We start from the raw sequence: 24,968 nt of genomic DNA, 5'->3' as shown, positions 1-24,968 counted from the left end.
TGCAGAATTGGAAAAAGCTTTATTTCAAGGAATTACAAAAGGTAGTGAAATACAGGGTAAAGGGAGTGCTAGTATAATCTGGCATAACAGAGAATGGCCACTTAGTTTTGCTTTCTAACTACAAACACAAAAGGGGATCTCCTTATTTAAGGTAAGACACGATAAGCACAAAACTGGTAGATCACTGGGTACTGGGCTTCCTCATTGAATCTAGAGATTATGAGACAATTAGTGTTAACATCCCTTGAGTTGTAGCATCCACTCAACACAAGTTCCTTTGTTTTATTTACCAGATGACCAGGAATCGTACACTAGTTTGGCTGCAACCATGTCTTCCAACGCCATTCCTGGAATGGACAGAAATTTGGTTCACCTTTTGTGAGAACAATTTTTCCTCAAACAGCCCAGGTCCCAGAACTAGCAATACTCTGATATAGTGTCCATCAGGGTAACAAGGACTGACACCCAGAGGTGAGGTCAGGCTTGATGAGTCTGTGAAGGACAGAACAAGCCAAGCAATGCCCACCAAAGAATCTTTACGTATCCTTCAGAGGTTAGGTCAGGGGTCAGAAAACTTTCTGTAAAGGGCCAGATAGCAAATATTTTAGGCTTTGCTGGCCAATTACTTGCAATGACTCAACTCTGCCGTTGTAGTGCAAGAGCAGCCATGGACAACAGGTAAACAGATGAGCCTACTGTGCTCCAAGAAAACCTCCTTCATGGACACTCTAGTTCAAATTTCTTATAATTTTCACGTCATGGAATTATTCTTAATTTTCTCCCCAATCATTTGAAAATGTAAAAACCATTTCCCTTGTGGACTGTACAAAAACACATGGTAGGCTGGGTTTGGCCCGTGGTCTGCAGTTTGTCGGACCCCTGGACTAGTCCAAACACTGAATCCTTCAGCAACGTCCCCTTTGTCTAATAGTTTTGGGCACATACCTTAACCTCGAATGGGCATATGTTCTTAAAGGCCAGGGGCTGGTTTTTATTAATTTTTGTAGCTACCACTGCAGCCAGTACGGAGCTTGACACATAGTAGGTATTTAATATGCATCTGCTAGATGAAAGGATGTGCCAATAAACCAGTCCCCAGAAATGAGAAAGTAAAAATTTCTCAGAAGTTTAGAGCAGGTTTCTGCAGTGCTGTGTCTCCTGGAGAGGACTGGCTGACCTCTGATCTGTTAGGAACAGTGAAACTTTCAGACGCAACTAGATCAGTGTGATGTCTTTGAGCCAGGCTCTAGATAAAGCTTATGCTGTGCTTGCCTGTCTTTCTGTGCATGAGAGATTTAAAAAAAAAATATTTAACAGATGGCAAGGCATGGATACTGACTGATTGGCGTGGGTGCTGGGTGCTGGGTGGCTGGAGTACTCTTAATACTCTGCCAAGCATTAAAGCTTTGGTTGCTCAATCATTAAAAAAATGTGTAAGGTCTGGTAAGGTTGAGGGGCTCAGGACAGTAACTATTTATCAACCATTTTGAGGTATTTCAATATTTTAGGTGTAGGAGCTGAATATTAGCTCTGTTACATGTGTGTCCATTTCCTTAAATCTGTTGGGGTGGGAGAGCTGGCTGAGGGTCAAACCAGCCACTGGGAGCCCCTTCTTTGTTGGGCTTCTGCCTGTGCTAACTCAGGTGTTAATGGGGCTCTCCACTGAAGACCTTCTTAAGTCAGCAAGCAGAAAGGTAGGGAAGGACGGAAAAAATGGTCTCAGGCTGTACTTCCCGTCTGGGTCTCTGTCAGGTTGGGTCTCCCTGCTATTTCTCTTAAGCTCCTTGTTTTTAAACATCTTTTTCTCCTGCCCTCCCACCTCTGAAGGATATCTTCTTCTGAGTTTCATTTAGATCAAAGTCTAAATGTTTTAATGCTGACACTTGCTATGTGCAAATCATTTAATACACACGTCTCACTTAATTCTCACAAAAACTCTAGGTAACAGGTGGTGAGGTCACTTGCCCAAGGACGCATGTCCAGGGGATGGCAGAGAAGGGAATCCAACCCAGGACTGCCCAGTTCCAGAGTTCATGGGCTTCATGCTATTCCTAGACGTAAATAATTGACCTGAGTGATAGATTTCACAATGATTCAGCTGCGGAGCCTGCTGACTCATTCCTTTTCCCATCAATGGGTAAACCTACCTTGTGGGCTTGTTCAGTTTATGCCCTGGGAGCAATGGCTCTTACCCAAAGACTTGAACACCGTAGTCTTCTCACAGTGGGCTGGTTTCACTCCCCTCACCACTTCTCCCAGCTCAGCAAAGATCTTGGCCTGTCAAATGAACACACGCTGACCCAGGGCACGGAGCTAATGTCTGCTCAGGGCCCGCTTCTGAAGGCAGGACAGGGTATCCCTGAACTGGATAAGGGATAAACTTGATAAAAAAAAAAAAAAGCTTTTGTAAATTGGATGATGTCAGGGAAGATGCCTCCCCCTTACATCTCTTTTTTTTTGGGGGGGGGGGGCGGTGGTGGGTGGATAGCATCTGCCTTTGTGATACCATGATTGCAGACATACATATTTGTAGCCAGGGGAATGTCCTGCTAGGACACTGTGTCAATGAGGAAATAGGCCTGTTCTTATCTGAACACTTATTTTGGCAGCCCCCTTCTTGGTTCTATGCCTTGATGCCAAAAAAAAAAAAAAAAAAAAAGGCCAGAAAGCGGCCAACCCTAGTCCTAATTTGTTGGCCACACTGGGAAAGTTTCCAGGCCGTAATAGGCTCCTATCTTCCAAGCCTACTGCGTTATGGGACAGCCCAGTCCAACAGAAAAGTCCATCAAGCTGCTCTCTTCAGGCAAAGGGGACAGGAAAACACATCACCACATACTGGCCACATCCTAGAGAGGGATTAGGAAGGGCTGAGAGGTGGTTGGGAGCTGTCACCCCACAAAGAGGTGGGGGTGACTGAGGTCTGGAGCAGGTCAGACAGAAGGGGGTGTTAATGAACCCCTGGGATCCAGGTGAGGCCAGCCGGGCAACAGCCCACCAGAAAGGAGGCTCACCCCTGACAAAAGGACATCTCCAGACTCTTTCAGGGCAGCCTCCCGGGAATCCACGTACAGCACAGCCTGTTCCATAAGCTCGTCATCCAGCTCTCTCCAGTCAGGTCTGCTGGCGCCGATGGCTAAGAGACAGCAAAACAGACCCTGAGCCTAGAAAGAGTCACAAGGGATACCAAACGCTCCAAAGAATGAACATGGTGGGGAAAAGGAGGTGACAGAGGACACGTGGGAGCAGATGTGGATGCCTCATTTCCCCAGGCCAACTCCCTCCCAACCAACAAGACTGAATTCACTAGTAAGAATCATACCTGGCATTTTTTCCTTTCCATTTCATATCTGTTCTCATTACTGAGAAAAGATTTTGAGGCAACTTAGGATTCATTTACTGTGTGTCTACTATCTGTGGGATGTTTCACACATACTATTTATAGTCTTACAAGCACACTTCACATCAGATTCCCATTTAAAAGGTACACAAACTGAAGCTCAAAGAAGTGGTACCTGCCGAGGTTATGTATCTAATAAGTGCATCTATAGCTCTGAGAGAGCACATGCCTTTCATGCTTCTTCCACTTATCAGGAGCAGCAATTTCCTTACAAAAACCCTAAAACAGAGACATCACTTGGAGCTTATTCATACCCTACACTCCTCTATCTTCTGTCTGCTTTCTCTTCAGTCACTCCCATTCCACTTCCCTCTTAACTCATGAGAAAAAAGCCCAGTGTCAAGGTCACAGAAAAGTCCCAATAAAGAGGAAACTGGCTGCACCCTGGCACCAAGGTTTCACATGCTCTGCAGAGCTCAGAACCATAATGATGAATCCAAGGAATCATGCCTCCTGGCACTGGGACACAGAGGCTGCAACCAAATGCCTGCAGGGCCAGGAAGGTAATGAAAATGAGCAGAATTGGTCAGAGGAACTGGATTGGAAATGGTGGAGACCGAGGTACCTAGAAGAAAGCAGGCCCTTGTAAAGGGCACAGTTATTGTTCAGCTCAAGTTAATTGTTGCCATGTGAGAATGCAGGGCCACTGTTAGAAAGCCCCCCACCTCCCTGCTCCCTTTTAAAAAGAGAAACAGGAAATCTATTTGCATGTGTTATTGCTTGATTTTCAGAATGCTCTATGGTCTAAACAAAACATATCTGCTGGCCCATGCCAGCCAGTCTTTGGAAAGTGCTATAAAGCTTTTACAAATATAAGGCAGCATTTACAAGACTTCTCTCACTGCCATCCAGTTTTCTCTACTTGTTCCCTCTCCTGCTGTTCTCCCTCACTCTAATTTTCAAAGAGAGTGATGTAAAAATGTCCATCTTGAAGGCTGTTTGTGTGAGGACTTCTATAGAACAGAAGCACCAACTAATGAAGCTCGTAAATAAATCATAAGCTGGTGGGAAAAACCCTAGCTTCTCAAGCCACCTCTTCTGATTGTACTTGTTCCCCCAATTTGGATCAGTGTGAATTCTCAAAGGGTTGCATAAGGCCACTCAGGCTGATGGAGGTGGTCCAGGCAGCAAATGGAGGGGCCTGACTCAGGCTGGGCTTTGGCCTTCATTCATTGGGGCTAGAATGGGCGAGGGTCAGATGCTGGCTGCTGGGGTGTGGGGACAGGATGAGGGAGATGCAGGGGAGGTTGGAATTGGGCCTATATCTCAGCCAAGCTATAAAGTAAGTAAAATCTGTTGTTGGCGTTTCCCTGTTGACCGCACTTATGCCATGCTTTTCTTAAGTATATTTAATGCCTCTGTGAGCACATAAACCAATTTTGTCTTTAGGCTAGGGAAAGATATGAGATGCCTTGACTCAAAATCATGTCAGCCCTTCCTGAAGAGAGATTTAAAGGGTGAGAGGTATCTGACATGAGGGAGATTCTCTGTTGTCGGTCTTTGAAGGTGGAATGTCTACATGAAAAGGAATGTGGACAGTTTCTAGGAGCTGAGAGCAGCCCCAAGGAAATGGGCACCTTTGTCCTACAACACAAGGAACCTGCCACTACCATGTGAGCTGGGAAGAAGACCCTGAGCTCTAGATGAGATTTCAGCCTGGACAACACCTTGATTTCATCCTTGTGTGAGCAGAGGACTTAGCTAAGCCATGCCCAGACTCCTAACCACAGAAACTGAGATAATAAGTACATGTTTTAAGCTAGAAAAAAAAAAGCTGAAAAAAAAAAAAAATCAAGTCAGTCTTGTTGAAGATTCTGCTCTTGTTCTTTTCACCAAGAACTGGGTCCTCCTGATTTCCTAAGTCCTTCTAGAAATGGTCTTACTGTTTGAATCTGGCTTTATGAACAGTAAGACCTACTCCTTGGACCCACATTCATAATACCAGTCTCACACAGGCTGAGACCTTCAATTTGCTATGGCCCATTCCTCAATCATACCACATTTTGTTTCCTTCACAGAACTTATCTTTAGCTGGAACTATCTAGCTCATCTATTTGTTTACTTGTTTGTTGGCTACCTCCCTTCTCTAGAATGTAAGCAGCAGGAAAGCAGTGACCTTGATTGCTGGTTTACTTTGGCATCCCCAGCATCTAGAACATGCCTGACCCATGGTAGGGATTCAACACACATTTGTGAACGAATGCATGATCATGATACTTGGTCCTTGCACATGTGTGCAGAGATTTTAGATTTTGAGTTTACCCTATGTGCTTGTCACTAAAATACTGTTTAAATTCTCTAGTCTTCAGTTGCTGGTTCATCAGAATCCAGTCTTCTTATTGAAAGATGACATAGGGTATCATTTACGATCTTAGGCTCTGAGGGTATATTGCCTCAGTTCAAATACCAGCTTTGCCTCTAAGAACCTCTGACTCTGGGCAAGTTACTTAATCTTTCCATGCCTTGGTATATCTACCTATAAAATGGGGGTCATGATAATAACAGCTCCTACTTCATAAGGCTGTTGTAAGGATTCAGTGATATAGTACATACAAAGAATCTAGAACAGCACCTGCAATAGTAAGTATTCCATATAGACCAGATCTTGTTATAAAACCCCCAAGGGCATTTAAGGCTCTTCAGAGGCCCCAGGAACTTTCACGTTTAGAGTCCCAACCATCCTATTTCCACATATTAAAAAACATCCACATGTCACATTAAATGTCTTTTGTGCTGTAATTTTTAAAAATTTGTTTTTGTAATTCCATGTGCTGTTAAGAAAAAGTGAGTCATTTGGCTTTTATAATTTACATTTCATGACATTTAAGAACAAAGCTATAATTGATCATTTGCTATAATGTTACACTTTATAAGGCTTTAATTAATTAAATTTATCAGTTTCAGGTTTGTGATTTTTGTTTCATATTTTGGAGTGAACATCGTTTTTTCTGGGCTCCAATGTTTCTGAAGTCATTAAAAAACTCAGGCATTTTGCATGAGTAAAAAAGCTTTGCAGATGCAGCCCCTTGGTCCAGCCAAGGGAGAGTCTGGCCACCCAAGGCTCATGGAGCCACTCTGCTTACCGTTGATGTGAGCCCCAGGCTTCACCCATTCACCAAACAAAATGGGCTCTGTTGCCATGGTGACTGTGATGATCACATCTGCCCCTGTCACAGCCTCCTGAACCGATGAACAGACCCGTACCTCTCCTTGCACTGTGTTCGCAAACTTCTCCGCCTTTTCTTTGGTGCGGTTCCATATCCTCACCTTCATTGGGGGTAACAAGAGGGACATTGGTGCCATGATTATTTGGCTGTTTATGTTTCATCAAGCCCAGGGGTGCCAGGAGAAGTTGAACCAATCTGGGGTTAGGGCTATAGTTATTTAAATCATTCCCTACGGTGAATGGACATTTGTCTGGGCCAGATATTTGAAAATGACCTTTCTCTATCCCATTCCCCTTTCAAGAAGGGGATACATTTTTCAGTTCTAGCTTGGGACACACAGCTTCGGTAGCTTAATGGCTACTATATAGTTTAATGATTAGCAGAGCAAGTTCTAGACCTAGACAGGCTTAGAATCAATCCTTGCTCTGTCACCTACTGTTTCTGAAGTTATTTAACCTCATTCAGCCTAAGTTTTCATATCTATAAAATGCAAATGATAACTGGCAAAGTCAGCAACAAACCGTTTGGGACTCTGTAAGGGAGTCACAACAGGTGTGAGATTCACAAACAGGATGTGTAGTACTATGCATGGAATAGCTTGATCTCTGAAAGAGATGTAGGGAATTAAAAATTGGAAGGGTTTCAGGAGTGAATGGTGCAGCAGAGTAGAAGGCCAAGACTAGTAGCTACAATTAGATTCCTGGGGAAGTGCTGGTGGGGAGAGGGTGGGTCATTGGCATCTCTAGGAGGTGGGGACTTGCTAGCGTGCTTAACAGATTTTGATGTCTGTGGTGGCAGTTGTCAGCCTTCAACTGAAAATAAGGCCTAAAGAATCTCTCATAAGGATATACAATAAAAATAAAAATAGATGTTATGTCTGAGTAAGTTCATTAACTAAGGTGAAAAAGAACACAATATGCCCAGTTATAAGAGAATAGTTAACCATACCACCTTTCTGGATAGAAAAATATGAAATACTATACAAAAATTAGTTAATCTGGAAAAGTGATGGTGTTACAACATTCAGTGAAAATACAGTATATACAACTGTGTATATCTAACACGATTAAAACTATGTTATGAGGTAATATTCAAAATATGCAAAGAAATTACAAAACTTAATATTAAAAAATAAGCAACCTTATTTAAAAATGGGCAGAGGACCTGAATAAATAATTTTCCAAAGAATACATACAACAGACACATGAAAAGATGCTCAGCATCACTGGATCATAGGGAAATGCAAATCAAAACTACAGTGAGATATTGCCTCCATTTCTCTCAGCGTGATGACTACCAAAATACAAAAAATAATGTGTTGGCAAGGATGTGGAGAAAAGGGAAATCAAGTTCACTGTTGGTGGGAATGGAAATTGGTGGAGCCATTATGGAAAACAGCATGGAGGCTCCTCAAAAAACTAAGAATAGAACTACCATGAGAATTCCAGGACAAGATGGCAGAGTAGAAGGACCTGAGCTTACCTCCTCTCACAAAAACATCAAAATCACTACTAACTGCTGAACAACCAGCAACAAAAAAGACTGGAACCTACCAAAAAACATATTCTACTTCCAGCTGAGACAAAGCGAGAGAGTAGCACAGACATATATGTACTACCAACTGTAAAATAGATAGTCAGTGGGAAGTTGTTGTATAACAAAGGGAGTCCAACTCGAGGATGGAAGATGCCTTGGAGGACTGGGGCGGGGAGGGTGCGGGGGACTCGAGGGGAGGGGGAGTCAAGGAAGAGAGGGAATACGGGGATATGTGTATAAAAACAGATGATTGAACTTGGTGTACCCCCCAAAAAAAATAAATAAAAAAAAAGAAATAACAACAACAACAACAAAAAAAAAAACATATTCTACTTCCAAAGACAAAGAGGAAGCCACAGCAAGAAGGTAGGAGGGGTGCATTCATGATACAATCGAATCCCATACCCACCGGGTAGGTGAGCCAAAACTAAAATAATTATATTGCAGAGATTCTCCCATAGGAGTGAGAGTTCTGAGCCCCACATCAGGCTCCCCAGTCTGGGGGTCTGGCATTGGAAGGAGGAGCCCCCAGAGCATTTTGCTTTGAAGGCCAGCAGGTCTTGATCTCAAGAACTCCACAGGAATGAGGGAAATGGACTTCACTCTTAGAGGGCATACACAAGGTCTAATGCGCACCGGGACCCAGGGGAAAAAGCAATGACTTCATAGGAGCCTGGGCCAGACCTACCTGCTGGACTTGGAGGGTCTCCTGGGGAGGTGGAGGGTGGCTGCAGCTAACTGCGGGGACAAGGACACTGGTGGCAGAGGTACTGGGGAGTACTCATTGGCATGAGCTGTCCTGGAGGCTGCCATTTTGATGCCAAGACCTGGCCCCACCCAAGAGCCCTTAGGCACCAGTGCTGGGACCTCAGACCAAACAACCAACATGGAGGGATCACAGCCTCACCCCTCAGCAGACAGGCTGTTAAAGTCTTCCTGAGCCCACAGCTGCCTATAAAGACACCCCTTGACATAGCCTGCTCACCAGAAGGACAAGACCCAGCTCCATCCACCAGTGGGCAGGCACCAGTCCCTCCCATGAGGAAGCCTGCATAAGCCTCTTAGATCAGGCTCACCCACTAGGGGCAGACACCAGAAGCAAGAAGAATTACAATCCTGCAGCCTGTGGGACTGCAGACACAGAAAGTTAGACAAAATGAGACAGCAAAGGACTAGTTCTAGATGAAGGAACAAGATAAAACCCCAGAAGAACAGCTAAGTGAAGTGGAGATAAGCAATCTACCTGGAAAAGAATTCAGAGTAATGATAGTAAAGATGATCCAAGATTTCAGAAAAAGAATGGAGGCACAGACTGAGCAGATACAAGAAATGTTTAACAAAGAGCTAGAAGATTTAAAGAGCAAACAGAGTTGAACAATACAATAACTGCAATGAAAAATACACTAGAAGGAATCAATAGCAGAATAAAAGAGGCAGAAGAATGAATAAGTGAGCTGGAAGACACATTGGTGGAAGTCACTTCTGCAGAGTCAAGAAAAAAGAGTGAAAAGAAATTAGGACAGTCTAAGAAACCTCTGGGACAACATTAAGTGCACCAACATTCACATTATAGGGGTCCCAGAAGGAGAAGAGAGAGAGAAAGGGCCTGAAAGGATACTTGAAGAGATAATAGCTGAAAAATTCCCTAACATGGGAAAGGAAATAGTCACCCAAGTCCAAGAAGTGCAGAGAGTCACATTCAGGATAAAGCCAAGGAGGAACATGCTAAGACACATAGTAATCAAATTGACAAAAATTAAAGACAAAGAGAAAATACTAAAAGCAACAAGGGAAAAGCAACAAATAAAATACAAGGGAATCCCCATAAGGTTATTAGATGATTTTTCAGCAGAAACTCTGCAAGCCAAAAGGGAGTGGCATGATATATTTAAAGTGATTTAAAGGGAAAAACCTACAACCAAGAATACTCTATTCAGCAAGGCTCTCCTTCAGACTCGATGGAGAAATCAAAAGCTTTCCAGACAAGCAAAAGCTAAAAGAATTCAGCACCACCAAAACAACCTTACGACAAATGCTGAAAGAACTTTTCTAGGCAGAAAACGAAAACCCACAATTAGAAACAAGAAAATTACAAAAGGGAAAGCTCACCAGTAAAGGCAAACATACAGTAAAGAATGTATGCCAAAACCAGCAATCATGAAAAGAGGAGAGTACAAGTGCAGGATATTGGAAATGTATTTGAAATTAAGAGACCAGAAACTTAAAACAATCTTGAATATATACACAAGTAAAAGTAAAAGCAGTCCAAACACAAAACTAAAGATAGTGATCAAATCAAAAGAGAAGGGAACAAAAGAGGAAGGGAAGAAAAAAGACCTACAAAAACAAGTCCAAAACAATTAACCAAATGGCAATAAGGACATACATATCAATAATTACCTTAAATGTAAATGGATTAAATGCTCCAAGCAAAAGACACAAACTGGCTGAATATATACAAAAACAAGACCCATATATATGCTATCTACAAGAGATCCACTTCAGATCTAGAGGCATATACAGACTGAAAGTGAGGGGATAGAAAAAGATATTCCATGCAAATGGAAATCAAAAGAAAGGTGTAGTAGCAATACTTACATCACACAAGTTAGACTTTAAAATAAAGACTGTTACAAGAGACAAAGAAGGACACTACATAATGACCAATCCAAGAAGAAGATATAACAATTGTAAATATATATGCACCCAACATAGGAGCACCTCAGTATATAAGGCAAATACTAACAGCCATCAAAGTGGAAATCAACTGTAACACAATAATAGTAGGGGAATTTAACACCCTGCTTACACCAATGGACAGATCATCCAAACAGAAAATAAATAAGGAAATACAGGTCTTAAATGACACATTAGACCTGATGCACTTAATTGATATTTATAGAACATTCCACCTGAAAGCAGAATAGCACATTCTGAGTGCACATGGTACATTCTCAAGGACAGATCACATGCTGGGCAACAAAGCAAGTCTTGGTGAATTTAAGAAAATTAAAATTATTTCAGGCATTTTTTTCCAACCATGATTCTATGAGATTAGAAATCAACTATAAGAAAAAAAAAAAAAAGAAACAACTGTAAAAAACATAAACGTGGAGGCTAACAATATGCTACTAAACAACTAATGGATCACTGAAGAAATCAAATACAAAATAAAAAATACCTAGAGATAAATAAAAACTAAAACACTATGATCCAAGACCTACACAATGCAGCAAAAGCAGTTCTAAGAGGGAAGTTTATAGCAATACAATCTTACCTTGGGAAACAAGAAAAATCTCAAATAACCTAACCTTACACCTAAAGCAACTAGAGAAAAAAGACCAAATAAAACTCAAAATTAGTAAAAGGAAAGAAATCATAAAGACCAGAGCAGCGATAAATGAATTAGAGATGAAGAAAACAATAGAAAAGATCAATGAAACTAAAAGCTTGTTCTTTGAAAAGATAAATAAAATTGATAAATCTTTAGCCAGACTCATCAAGAAAAAAAAAAGAGAGGGCTCAAAGCAATAAAATTGGAAATGAAAAATGAGAAGTTACAGTGGACACCACAGAAATACAAAGGATCGTAAGAGACTACTAGAAGCAACTATATACCAATAAAATGGATAGCCCAGGAGAAGTGGACAAATCTCCCATAACTGAACCAGGAAGAAATAGAAAATATGAACAGACCAACCACAAGCACTGAAATTGAAACTGTGATAAAAAATCCCAATAAACAGTGGGGAAAGTGGGGGGGAAGGGGGACATTGAGGGTGATGAATTGGGAGATTGGGATTGCCATATATACATTACTAATAAGAAAAAAACATATCAAATTGTAAAAAATCCCAACAAACACAAAGTCCAGAACCAGATGGCTTCACAGGCTAATTCTATCAAACATTTAGAGAAGAGTTAACACCTATCCCTCTGAAACTGTTCCAAAAAATTGCAGAGGAAGGAACACTTCCAAACTTATTCTATGAGGCCACCATCACCCCGATACCAAAACCAGACAAAGATACCACAAAAAAAGAAAATTACAGGTCAATATAACTGATGAACATAGATGCAAAAATCCTCAACACAAGATACTAGCAAACTGAATCCACCAATACATTAAAAGGATCATACACCATGATCAAGTGGGATTCATTCCTGAGATGCAAGGATTGATTCACAAGTCAGTCAGTGTGATACACCACATTAACAAATTGAAGAGTGAAAACCATATGACTATCTCAATAGATGCAGAAAAACTTTTGACGAAATTCAACATGATTTTATGATTAAAAACTCTACAGAAAGTGAGCACAGAGGGAACATGCCTCCACGTAATAAAGGCCATATATGACAAACCCACAGCTAACATCATACTCAACAGTGAAAAGCTGAAAACATTTCCTCTAAGATCAGGAACAAGACAAAGGTGCCCACTCTCACCAGTACTATTCAACACAGTTTTGGAAGTCCTATCCATGGCAATCAGAGAAGAAAAAGAAATAAAAGGAATCCAAATTGGAAAAGAAGAAGTAAAACTGTCACTATCTGCAGATGACATAATACTATACATAGAAAATTCTAAAGATGCTACAAGAAAACTACTAGAGCTCATCAATGAATTTGGTAAAGTTGCAGGGTACAAAATTAACACACAGAAAGCTGTTGCGTTTCTATATACTAACAATAAAAGAACAAAAAAAGAAATTAAAGAAACAATCCCATTTACCATCACATTAAATGGAATAAAATATTTAGGAATAAACCTACCTATGGAGGCAAAAGACCTGTACTCCAAAAACTATAAGATGCTGATGAAAGAAATGGAAGATGACACAAACAGATGGAAAGATTACCATGTTCTTGAATTGGAAGAATCAATATTGTCAAAATGACTATGCTACCCAAGGTAACTGACAAATTACTAATGGCATTTTTCATAGAACTAGAACAAAAAAATTTTAAATTTGTATGGAAACACCAAAGACCCTGAATAGCTAAAGCAATCCTGAGAAAGAAAAACGGTGCTGGAGGAATGAGGTTCCCTGACTTCTGACTATACTACAAAGCTACAGTAATCAAAACAGTATGGTACTGGCACAAAAACAGACACATAGATCAATGGAACAGGATAGAAAGCCCAGAAATAAATGCACAGACCTATGGTCAATTAATCTCTGACAAAGGAGGCAATCATTTACAATGGAGAAAAGACAATTACTTCAATAAGTGGTTCTGGGAAAACTGGGCAGCTACATGTAAAAAAATGAAATTAGAACATCTCTAACACCATACACAAAAATAAACTCAAATGGATTAAAGACCTAAATATAATATCAGATACTATAAAACTCTTAGAGGAAAACATAGGCAGAACATTCTTTGACATAAATCCCAGCAATAACTTTTTGGATTCACTTCCTAGAGGAATGAAAATTAAAAAAAATAAACAAATGGTACCTAATTAATCTTAAAAGCTTTTGCATAGCAAAAGAAACCATAAGCAAAATGAAAAGAAAACCCACAGAATGGGAGAAAATATTCGCAAAGTGACCAGCATGAGATTAATATTCAAAATATTCAAACAGCTCATGCAGCTCAATATCAAAAAAACAACCCAATTAAAAAATGGGCAGAAGATCTAAATAGACATTTCTCCAGGAAGACATACAGATGACCATAAAGCACATGAAAAGCATGAAAAGATGCTCAACATCTCTAATTATTAGAGAAATGCAAATCAAAATACAATGAGGTATCACCTCACACTGGTCAGAATGGCCATCATCAAAAAGTCCACAAACAACAATGCTGGAGAAGGTGTGGAGAAAAGGGAACCCTCCTACACTGTTGGAGCAAATGTAAATTGATACAGTCACTATGGAAAACAGTATAGAGGTTCCTTTAAAAAGTAAAATCAGAGCAATCATATGATCCAGCAATACCACTCCTGGGCATATATCCACAGAAAACCATACTTTGAAATGATACATGCACCCCAATGTTCATTGCAGCACTATTTACAATAGCTAAGACATGGAAGCAACCTAAATGTCCATCAACAGATGAATGAAGAAAGAAGATGTGGTACACATATAAAATGGAATGTTACTCCGCTATAAAAAAAGAATGAAATAATGCCATTTGTAGCAACATGGAGGGACCTAGAGATTATCATACTAAGTGAAGTAAGTCAGACAGAGAAAGGTAAATATATGATTCACTTATATGTGGAATGTAAAAAAAATGATACAAATGAAATGATTTACAAAACAGAAATAGGCTCCCAAACTTCGAAAATAAACTTATAGCTATCAAAGGGGAAAAGTCATGGGGAAGGATAAATTAGGAGCTTGGGATTAATGTATGTATACTACTATATACAAAATAATCAACAGCGACCTACTGTATTACATAGGGAACTCTACCCAATACTCTGTAATAACCTATATGGGAAAAGAACCTGAAAAAGAATAGATATATGGATGTATACAACTAAATCACTTTTCTGTACACCTGAAACTAACACAACATTATAAATCAACTGTACTCCAATATAAAATAAAAATTAAAAAAAAAAAAAAGAACTACCATATGATCCAGCAATTCCAGTTCTGGGTAGTTATCTGAAGAAAACAAAACACTAAGTCGAAAAGATATATGTACCCCCATGTTCACTGCAGCATTATTTACAATAACCAGGATATGGAAACAACATAAGTGTCCATCAATGGATAAATGGATAAAAAATGTGTGGTATGTGTGTATATACACAATGAAATATTATTCAGCCATAAAAGTAATGAAATCTTGCCATCTGAGACAACTTGGATGGACCTTGATGGTATCAGGCCAAGTGAAATAAGTCAGACAGAGAAATACAAACAGTGTATGATCTCACTTATACGTGGAACAAAACAAATTAGCAAACAAAATAATTCAGAAACTGATTCATAGATACAAAGAACAAATTAAAGAAACCACTTGTGGTGATTGTCAGAGGGGTGAGGGGTTGGGGGATGGATGAAATAGGTAAGGGGATTCCGAGGTACAAACTTCCAGTTATAAAATAATTAAGTCATGGGGATATAATGTACAGCATGGAGAATATAGTCAATAATATTGTAATATTTTTGAATGGTGAACAGATGGTAACTAGACTTATCATGGTGACCACTTTAAAATGTATATAAATATAGACTCACTATGATGTATACCTGAAACAAATATGATAGTGTATGTCAATTATACTTTAATTAAAAAAGCAGGAAAAAAACCATAAAACTGCCGTAAAAAGCAGATGCAAGAAGACTGGAAATGTTAACTACTTGTCTTTGAAAACTGATACAAGGGAATTTTCCTTTTGTTTTCTTCCTTATAGTCTTCATTTCTCAAAGCAGAGATATTATTTTTATCATAAGAAATCATACTTTAAATCTGCCCCACCCCTCTCACACACCTAGAAAAAAAAAAAAGTAGCATCAAATGTATCAAAAATAATAGGAAGTGTGAGCCAGCCAGAATGGGGAAAGGTGGACTAATATCTAGGCTGAAGAAGGGGCATATTGTGGCCTCCTGCTGTCTAGGCCTCATTTCCAGTTCCTGGATACCTAACCCTGAATACTTAAAGACCCCAGATTCTCCTAAGAGAAACAACAGAAAGGGGCCAGAAGACCAACTGAATGTATGTAATGGATATAACACAATCCTTCAAGTAACCGAGTAGGCGCTCTCGTACTTCAGCAGACTGAGAAACTGCAGGAGGTGATTCAGCCTTCCCCCCACTCTTCACCTCCAATGGGACTTCTGGGCAAGTTGTTAAAAGAATGGTCTAGATGGTGAGACTCTCAACCTGACAATTTCAGCATAACTCCTGTTGTGACAAAGGAGTACAGAGAAAGGTCACTGCTGCTTCCTCCCCGCTTCCCCCACAACCCTCCCTGGACTTACCTCCTTAAAGGAGAACTGCTCTGTGAAGATCTCATGATGGCTATAAGCCTGGACCCCAGCTCCAAGGATACACAACACTTCACTGTTGGGGGGTTTCAAAAACTATTTGAGAGAAATGAGATAGAAAAGGTCAAGGCAGACTCCAGTAGCCAGGAGAAGATCAAATATAGTTTGAGAATCAGGTGACCTTCAAGACCTCTCAGGCAATCAAGGAGATGCCATTTTGTATTTCTGTTTCCACTCTGTAGAGTGGGGAGGGAGGGAAGGAACCTTTGTTGGGTACCTAACATATGCCAATGCTTAACCCTCATGATGTCATTTAGTCCAGACAATTGATCCTATGGGCTAGATACTCCTATTGTTATTCTCCTCTTACAGATAAAGAAATTGAGGTCCAGAGAGGTTAAGTAACTTGCTCAGGGCCCTATTACTATTAAGTGGCACAGGGAGGCTCTAAAACCACATCTTTCGCTCTCCAAAGCCTACATTCTTTCTCCTGTGCTACCCCATCTCAGGGGCTTGATAAGCCACACCTACTTCTCAGAGATGTGAGTTGCTTCTGGACTTCATGAACCCTTGCGAGCCTAGGTTCTCAGCTATATTTGCTGTGGTCACTCCCTGTTGATTCTGTCTCAGCCTCTATCTTCCTTTAAAGAGGAATGTAGAGATGGCATTTGTGGCACCTACTAAGGGTGTATGTGTGCCTTTATTTCAGAGTGAGGTTCTACAATCAACTCTCCAGTAAAGTCTTTCTGACCTCCCTGATAGAATTTACCACTTCATAGCACTTGTTTACAGATTTATTCTCTTGTACTGGTATGTAAGCCCCATGAAAACAGAGACAGTCTTATTTGCACAGAATTGGCACATATCTACTATTACCTACAAGAACTAGAGCAGGGTTTCTTTTTTTTTTTTTTTTTTTTATTATTTTATTTTATTTTTTTTGGGGGTACACCAGGTTCAATCAACTGTTTTTATACACATATCCCCATATTCCCTCCCTTCCTTGACGCCCCCACCTCGATTCCCCCCCACCCTCCCTGCCCCAGTCCTCTAAGGCATCTTCCATCCTCGAGTTGGACTCCCTTTGTTATACAACAACTTCCCACTGACTATTTTACAGTTGGTAGTATATATATGTCTGTACTACTCTCCCGCTTCTTCTCAGTTTCCCCTTCACCCCCCGCCCCCTCCCATACCTCGAGTTCTCCAGTCCATTCCCTGTATCTGCTTCCCTGTTCTTGTCACTGAGTTCATCAGTACCATTTTTAGATTCCGTATATGTGAGTTAGCATACAATATTTGTCTTTCTCTTTCTGACTTACTTCACTCTGTATGACAGATTGTAGAGCAGGGTTTCTTGACCTCAGCACTACTGGTATTTGGGCTGGATAATTCTTTGCTGGCAGGGGGTGAGGAGTTGGCAGGTGAGTGGGCTGTCTTGTACGTTACAGGATGTTTAACAGCATCCCTGGCCTCTGTCCATTAGCACCCCCTCTGCCCTCCGTTGTGACAACCAAAATGTCTCCAGATATTGCTAATTGTCTTTGGGGCAGTTGGCCAAATTGTTTTCAGTTAAGAACTACCGGCATTGAGGAAGGACATCACTTGCCCCTCAAACCATCCATATTAAATAAGACCATATTCTGTCTTTTCTCTATTTCACTTAATGAAAGTAGAGCTCCTTGGGTCTGCTCTTTCTTACAGTGCTAATTATTGAGATTCTGGAGTGCAACCTTAAAAATGAAACTATTCTTAATTATTAATCACTAGCAAAAAGGAGTCTCAAATATTAGCAGGTGATTAGAGAAAATCTCTCCTGTAGCTGCAGAAGGGAGAGATACCATTTTGTGCCATCAATGATAGTTCAAAGAACCTCGATTTAAAAAGGTTTCAAAATGACAATATCCACAAGACTAGTAATCTTATGTTCCTGTCCAATAAGGAGAATTAGGTAATTTTTCCTTAACTAAATAAATTTTTTTCCCCTGTTCTCAGTTACTATGAATCTATTCTTGGAAGTACACATGGGCTTCAGAAATGGCTGCCGTATCTGGTAAAAGTAACCTTTAACCTCTGAGAGTAAATCTGTAATTCTGCTTGGTTGTCTTACTTGATACTATGTTGCCCTGATAATAATGTTGTAACTGACATCTCTTTTCCTAAAAGATATAACATTTATGAAATTTATTAAATCATCATAGGATTAGTGGAACTTCATTCTTTTCCCACAGCATGCAGATAATTAAAAACATGTGTATGAATCTGCTAGGTTTCTTAAAGAGTTTGAAAGACTGTGTTTCATGTGCGTCCACTAAGGCCTTGCACGGTCGGGTCCTCCTATCTCCCCAGCTTCCCCCCAGGACACGCTCCCCTGCACCTCCTGTCTTCCAGCCACACGGGCCTCCTTGCAGTTCCCTGAACACGTAGGTCTTCATCAACCACAGGCCTTTGCTCTCCACAGGCTCTTTCCTTTGCTGAGAGTACTTTCCCCTCTGCTCCTCACAAGTGAGTCCTACTACCCTTCAAATCTAATCTCAGATATTCCTCACACAGGAAAAGCCTTCCCAGACCCCACAGCCTCCATTTTACGCTCTTACAGCACTTCGCTCCTTTCATTCACTGTATTCATCAGGGGTGTACTTTTCACATTAATTGGTGTGATCTTTGGATTAATATCTGTCTCCCCAAATGCACTCTGTGCTCCATGATGGCAGCTCACGTATCTGGTTTTAGTCACCGTTCTATGTCCATGCTGAGCACAGGGCCTGGCCCCTGGTGGGCACCTAAGTATTTGTTGAACAAATACATATCAGGGATAAACCCTGATATGTATTGTCACCTTGAGAAAGCATGTCAGAGTCCCTAACTCAGGCTATGTGCAATCCAAATTCAAAGTTACAGTGTCTGTCAAACCTGAGAACTTCCTATTATTTCTCATCCTTCTCCCAAAAGCCCTAAATGAAACAGAAGTGATGGAAAAGAAAACATTCTACTCTTACAGCACAAAAAGTAAAATAAATCCTTGTTCCTTATTGAAATAGCCCTTCTGAGCCCCTAGGAATAAAGTGGTGGAATTTCAGCCTAAACTTTGACGCATCAACTCAATGATTCTCAACTCTTCTGGGAGTAAGGATTTTTATCCATGCAAAAAGCACAGTGTAACTGAGAGCTGGGTCTAGAAGAAGTAACCTGGTTGATCATCAGAATCAGCCAGAGACCATAAAAAACCAAAACATCTAGTTTCTTGGGCCCTACCCTCAGCTATTTCAATTCAGTGTTTTTGGGAATCTGAATTAAAAAAAAAAATTCCCGAGATGCTGCTGCTGCATAGCCTGGGTTGGAAACTACTAATCTGGTGTCAGGAAAGTTAATAAAAGTAGTCTTGCTCAGGCTTCAGAGGCAGTAATAGGCCTTTGACTGAACAGAGACCCTAAAAAGAGTTACATGTCAAATTGCAGGCCAGCAGAAGCTGGGAAAGTAAGTCTTGAGAACCAATAGATAAGGAAGGGAGTAAGTCCGGCAGGTCTTGAGAACCAGCAAAGGGAGTAGATCACAAAGCTTCCTGGGCCCTGAGAATCTGGCTGGTTCCCGGGGATCAGTGAACCTTCTGAGACTTACAATTAGAAATACAAGCATTTAACATAATAGCCAGAGCTGCACATGTGCACGGAAGCTGATGATTATCCGCTTGCGGCTTGGCTTTAAAAGCAGAACTCCTTTGAGCAGGAATCTGAAGTCTCACCCAAAGGGTGGACCCGCCCAGGACCTTCCCACCTGGGACTCCAGATTGCTGTTCCAGGGACTTCCCAGCATTGCTTCGATCTGGATGAAGTTCTCCCCAATTGGTGATGTATGCACTTCTATCTCTTTATATGTTGCTTGTTCTCTCAATTTGTGATAAATGTTCTCTTGAACTAGTAACCTACATGGCGATGTAAGTGCTCCCAAACTGACGATGTCCGTGTGTGTGTGTGTATATATGTAGCTTGTCCTCATACTGTAACTTACTATTAATATAATAAATTTCCTTATTTCTTGCTTATTAAAGTGTGGAGTGGTTATTTTGCTGTTGAATCCTCTGAACCTGAAGCTGAAGGCAGGTCTTTTGGCAAAACCTCTGGGACAAGAAGACCCACAGCTACCTGGGTTGTCTGACTTCAGGAAACCCTAGTCTCCATTTCCCTCTGCACAAAGCGAGGCCAGTAATACTTTCTCTGCCTTCTTCACAGAAACCCAAAAATAAGTCGAGACAATGGTTTGGAAATTATTTTGGCAAAGGTCAAAGCCCTTTTCAAATGTAGGGCAGTATTGTTAGAGTCCCTCTGTTCCTAAGTTACCAGGGAACATACCTCAGAGTCCCTTGATTATTTCAATCTGAGTTAGGTCTGGATATAATTTAAAAAAACCAGTTCATCAAGGTGCATACTGTAGTCTACTCCCTTCCTATATAACTACCAGATTCATTCCCACATTCTTGCCTCCCCATCTTGTGTTTAGAAGACCTTAATACACTCACAATCTGAACACCTGGTCTTTGCTGCTCCAACCCTCTGCTAGACCCCACGTTTCCTTTATGCTTAGGCCTCATAAACCAGCATTCCCAGACCTTTAATGTGAAAGATTCCAGACTTTAACTGTTCCTACAGATACCTCTTCTTCTTAACCCCTAACCTCTAAACATATTGTTCTTCTTGCAGGATGTGCTTGCAGTGCTTAGAAACATCATTACCTCTATCACTTGCTTTTTCCTTCTGCCTGGAGAGCTCCTCCCCTCTTCCTGTTTCACTCACTTCTTTTTTTGTCTTTACTCAAATGTCACCTTCTCAGTGAGGTCTTTCCTCAATAATCTAAAATAGCACCCTTTCCCAATACTCTTAATTCTGCTTTATTTTCATCCTTCTAACTGGTGGTGGGGATGGTGGTAGTTTTTTTTAAAGGAAGTCCTAGCCTATTATTAAACTCAACAGAGGTTTGTTGTTGGTTAATTATTTTTTAGCAAATCATACTATGTATTTTACTTTTTATTTTACTTATTGTCTCACCTCCCCTTGTATGTCACCCTGTTTTGTTCACTACCACATCTCTGGCATTTAGAACAGTGCCTGATACGTGGTAGGATCTCAGTCAATACTTGCTGAATGAATACATTTGTCTGGCTCGGATCTGTTTATCTCCCCCTCTACGTCTTGTGCAGTACTGACCCTGGCCTATGGGGCAACTGCACTGATTTGCCAGAATAAGTTTGGTACAGAGGCAAGAAAGTGGTCCTGGGAATCAGAAAGGTCAAGTTTTAAATTCTTGCTCTACCACTTATTAGCTGTGTGACCCTGATCAACTCACACAACCTCTTTGAGCCATATTCCCTATACCTGGCAAATGGGGATAATCATATCTACTTTGCAAGGTTGATGTGAAGATCAGGAATAGCACATGTAAGGTACCTGGAATCTTCGGCATTAAATGGTAGCCAATCATTTCGTGAGTCACTGTGCTCACCTGACATCCCATATTTGGCATATAAAGTTCCAACTATGTCCAAAGAAGATCAAAATGAGTTCCTCACCTCTATCTGAGACATTCAAACTTGAGACACTCAATCCTACCCACCAGCTCAGCACAGCCAGGCACTAATCTTACCTTGGTGGCGATGGCAGACACTGCAGCTGTTCTCTTTGCTGTTATGACATTTCCATCCATGACCTTGGAGGAAAGGATAGAGTGAGCAACGGGCACCCCATCCACCACTTAAGCAGAGAGAAGATGCTCTAAAAGAGTTAGCTCCAGGAGGCATCATAATATTCTACAAAGAGAGTATTTTGTCTGGATCCAGTTCCTCCACTTATAAGAAATGCAACTTCGAACAAATATCTTAATCTTTAAGCTCCGGTTTCCTAACTGTAAAAACAAAGATCATGGCAACCATTCAGAGGGTTTTTGTGAGGATTAAATGCACTGGCATACATGAAAACATCTAGCATATGGCAAGCCCTCAAGAATTGCCCATTTGCTTTACTTGCCCTGGGATTCTCAAAACATCAAATTAAGGAGAAACTTTAGGCATAAGAGTAAGTCACTTGGCATCTGTGCAAGGGTCCTGAAACTCTGCCTCAGTGGCTCTCAACTTCTCCTGCACATGTGGGGAAGTTTGTGAAGTACAGATGCCCAGACATGACCCTTAGGTTAACGGAACCTGAATCACTAGGGATGGGACCCAGACATCGTTGTTTTTAGAAGCTCCCCAGGTGATTCTGAATTATGCGTGGCTAGTAATAACTACCATCCTTTGCACTGTCTTCCTCTGTTTATGTTATTCACCTCAATTTGTCCTCACCAAGTAACATCAGTATTCTCATTTTATGGACAAGGAAGTGAATTTCTTGGCTACCGATCAGATTCAGGAAAATTCTCAAGCCTTGTCATTTAGTTCCAAAGCCTGAGGTGGTCCCAATTTCCTGGGGAAGCACTGTTGGTAGGTGGTATGGATGCCATTTCCATTGGATGAACAGAAGTTGGGAAGAGCTAAATACTCTTTTCAGAGGAGTAGTAAATGGCCAGCTTCCTTGGGGAACCAGAAATTCTGAGAAGGAGAGTCTAAGGATCCAGGGGAGGTTTGGGTAGCATTAAGGAGTCTGTATCTGATGGGGGCCTCACTGGCTGCCCACAGAGTCAGGCTGGAGGGCCCAGAGCACTTTCACTAACCAGCTCTGTGACCTCAAACAAAGCGACTCTAATACTCTGAGCCTCAGGAACCTCAAAAGAAAGGGGGCGGGCAGGGGAGGGTGTAATAAAAACTCCTACAGAGGAGTGTTGTCAGAATTGAATGAGATCAATTTCTCCTGCCTGGCACACGATAAGTGCTCAGTAAGCGGCAGTTAGAAAGGCAGTAGAGCATAGTCTTAAGACAGTATACGTCTTAGATTTACACAGAGTAGGTCTGAAGTCCAACCATGCCACTATTAGCTATGTAAACTTGGGTAAGTTTGGCAGAGTTGCTCTATGACTCAGTTTTCACATCTGTAAAATGGGGGTAATAAATTTACTTACCTCACAGAGTGGTTCTACGTATTAAGAGAGTTATCACGTATGAAGTATTTAGAACAGTGCCTGACACACACAAAGTGCTTAATAAATATGGACTACTACTATTTTTTGATATTATCATTAAATGTTAAAACAGGTCACTATCTACCCCTTAGAAAAAAACTTCCAGGTATTAGAGAGCACCCCTCCACTGTAACTCTTGCAACTCCACGTTACAGAGATTCACTAAATAAATGTTTCCTTGGCTACTGGGTTTGTGCAAGCTGTATATTTGGAGTAACTGGTATAGGAGAAGAATATTACAAGAATGACGAGATTATTACTTCCACACTGTCACACACCCGAAGCAGCAGTGGGCTCTGGTGCTGGGTTAGGTATCCGCAGGCAGTCCTAGAAACAGATACACAGTCACAGATAACCTTCACTGGCATCCAGTCACTCAGAGAGGGGCATATGTGGTCACAGTCAAACTCCCCCTGGTCAATGGAGACCTAACTTCTGAGCCTAGCTCTGTGCACAGGGGCCCCGCCCTACCCCTGGGCAGGGAGTTGCTCACCGCCAGAAGGGAGCCATTGCTTGGCTGGAAGAGCAGCACAGTGGCCTGAATGGAGGGGACAGTGGAGGTGGCACTGTGGCCCTCATAGAAGGTGACCAACTTGGTGGTCAGGGCGTCCTCTGCTGCACTGTAGACGGGCATGACCCCCAGGAAACTACAAGAAGAGAGGGAGCAGCTTTAATCCCTTCCCGTCAATGTGGAGGTGTCCTCTCCAGTCCCCACGTGCCTTCCTTCCTCTTTCCTCAGTCACTGCCCTACTGGCCTTCTCCCTCCACTCCCCACCCCTGCATCCCTCTGCCGTTCCCTTTGGCAGTATGCTGAGTATGCTCAAGAGTCTAGCTCTGGAGGAGAAAAAGCACCCCAGTTCTGCCACTTATCAGCTGCGTAACCTTGGGTAATTCAAAACCTCTCTGAGTCTCGCTTTTCCCATCAGTAAATGGTTGCATCAGTACCTACCTATATATGAAGTGTGTTGAATTAAACAAAGTAATTCCTGTAAAGCGCCCACTTGGCACCGTGGGGCTGCACTGATTAGGTGGAGGCTGTTATTAGCAGTGATTAGATAAACCCTCCCTTCCTTTCTCCCGCTGCTTTCCTCCTCACCCCTCCTCTTCCTCCTTTCCAATTTCTCCAGCCCCCCCGGCCCGGCCTTCCTCACTCACCCCCTGTGCTTGGCCACGGGCACCACGGTGCGGATGGGCTGCGTGACCCCTCCGTCGGGGCCGCTGGAGAAGTTGGCCAGAGCCGCCTCCAGAGGCGGGATGAGTAGGCTGGAGCTGCGGAGGTGGTCCTGCACATCGGCCGCGCTCAGGAACGCTGGTACCGAGCTCATGTCGCCGCCTGCCTTCTAACCTCAGCGCGCTCACGGCGATCCGGCGTTTTCAGGACTGCGCCCTATTTGAGAGCGCCCGGGGAGCGCTGCCGCCTACAGGTCACCGCCCAGCTCCGGGGGCGGAGCGAAGCCGGTTTCTTCCAATACCCATCCCCAGGGGTGGGCGAGCTGCGTCTCCTCCAGCCACCGGTTCCCCAGGATTGGAGGTGAGGCGGCGGGCTGGCTGGGAGTGAGTATTCTTGGGTCCACTTTCTCAATTCCTGTAGTTAGCTGTAGTCACATTCCTTACAAAACATGTTAGTTTGGCGCCCTACCTTCTTCCCTCCCCACCAACTCCACTATTTGCTGTCTAGGTCCAGCTGCCTGGGGAAAAGGAGACAGAGGAGATGGGGCAAAGACGGGCTCCCTTATTTCTTAAATTATTGCCTGCTTCTTAGGAGATCTTAGATGAAAGGAGATAGAAGGTTATTAGGAACC

General features: G+C 41.9%; 1 protein-coding gene across 3 annotated transcripts; it reads right to left on the bottom strand.

Annotated features, from left to right (window-relative positions):
* On the bottom strand, positions 1-24,575 carry CRYM (crystallin mu). Of its 3 annotated transcripts, none has more exons than XM_057695939.1 (8): positions 24,322-24,575; positions 23,427-23,493; positions 21,700-21,762; positions 16,057-16,158; positions 6,481-6,664; positions 3,012-3,133; positions 2,193-2,277; positions 1-347 (listed from the first exon to the last, which is right to left on the bottom strand). In XM_057695939.1, exons 1-8 carry the CDS (start codon positions 24,489-24,491, stop codon positions 283-285), a joined length of 858 nt encoding a protein of 285 aa, XP_057551922.1. In that variant the 5' UTR covers positions 24,492-24,575; the 3' UTR covers positions 1-282. The 3 variants fall into 3 exon arrangements, with proteins under 3 accessions (XP_057551922.1, XP_057551921.1, XP_057551923.1); XM_057695938.1 differs by lacking the exon at positions 23,427-23,493 and adding an exon at positions 23,660-23,813 and having other exon boundaries at positions 24,322-24,574; XM_057695940.1 differs by having other exon boundaries at positions 23,445-23,493; positions 24,322-24,574.
* Between the last annotated feature and the right edge of the window lie 393 nt (positions 24,576-24,968).

Source organism: Hippopotamus amphibius, chromosome 9, assembly GCF_030028045.1.
Source record: "Hippopotamus amphibius kiboko isolate mHipAmp2 chromosome 9, mHipAmp2.hap2, whole genome shotgun sequence".
Lineage (NCBI taxonomy): Eukaryota > Metazoa > Chordata > Mammalia > Artiodactyla > Hippopotamidae > Hippopotamus > Hippopotamus amphibius.
The sequence above is the reverse complement of the archived record's forward strand: the minus strand, read 5'-3'. Positions and strand labels throughout refer to the sequence as shown.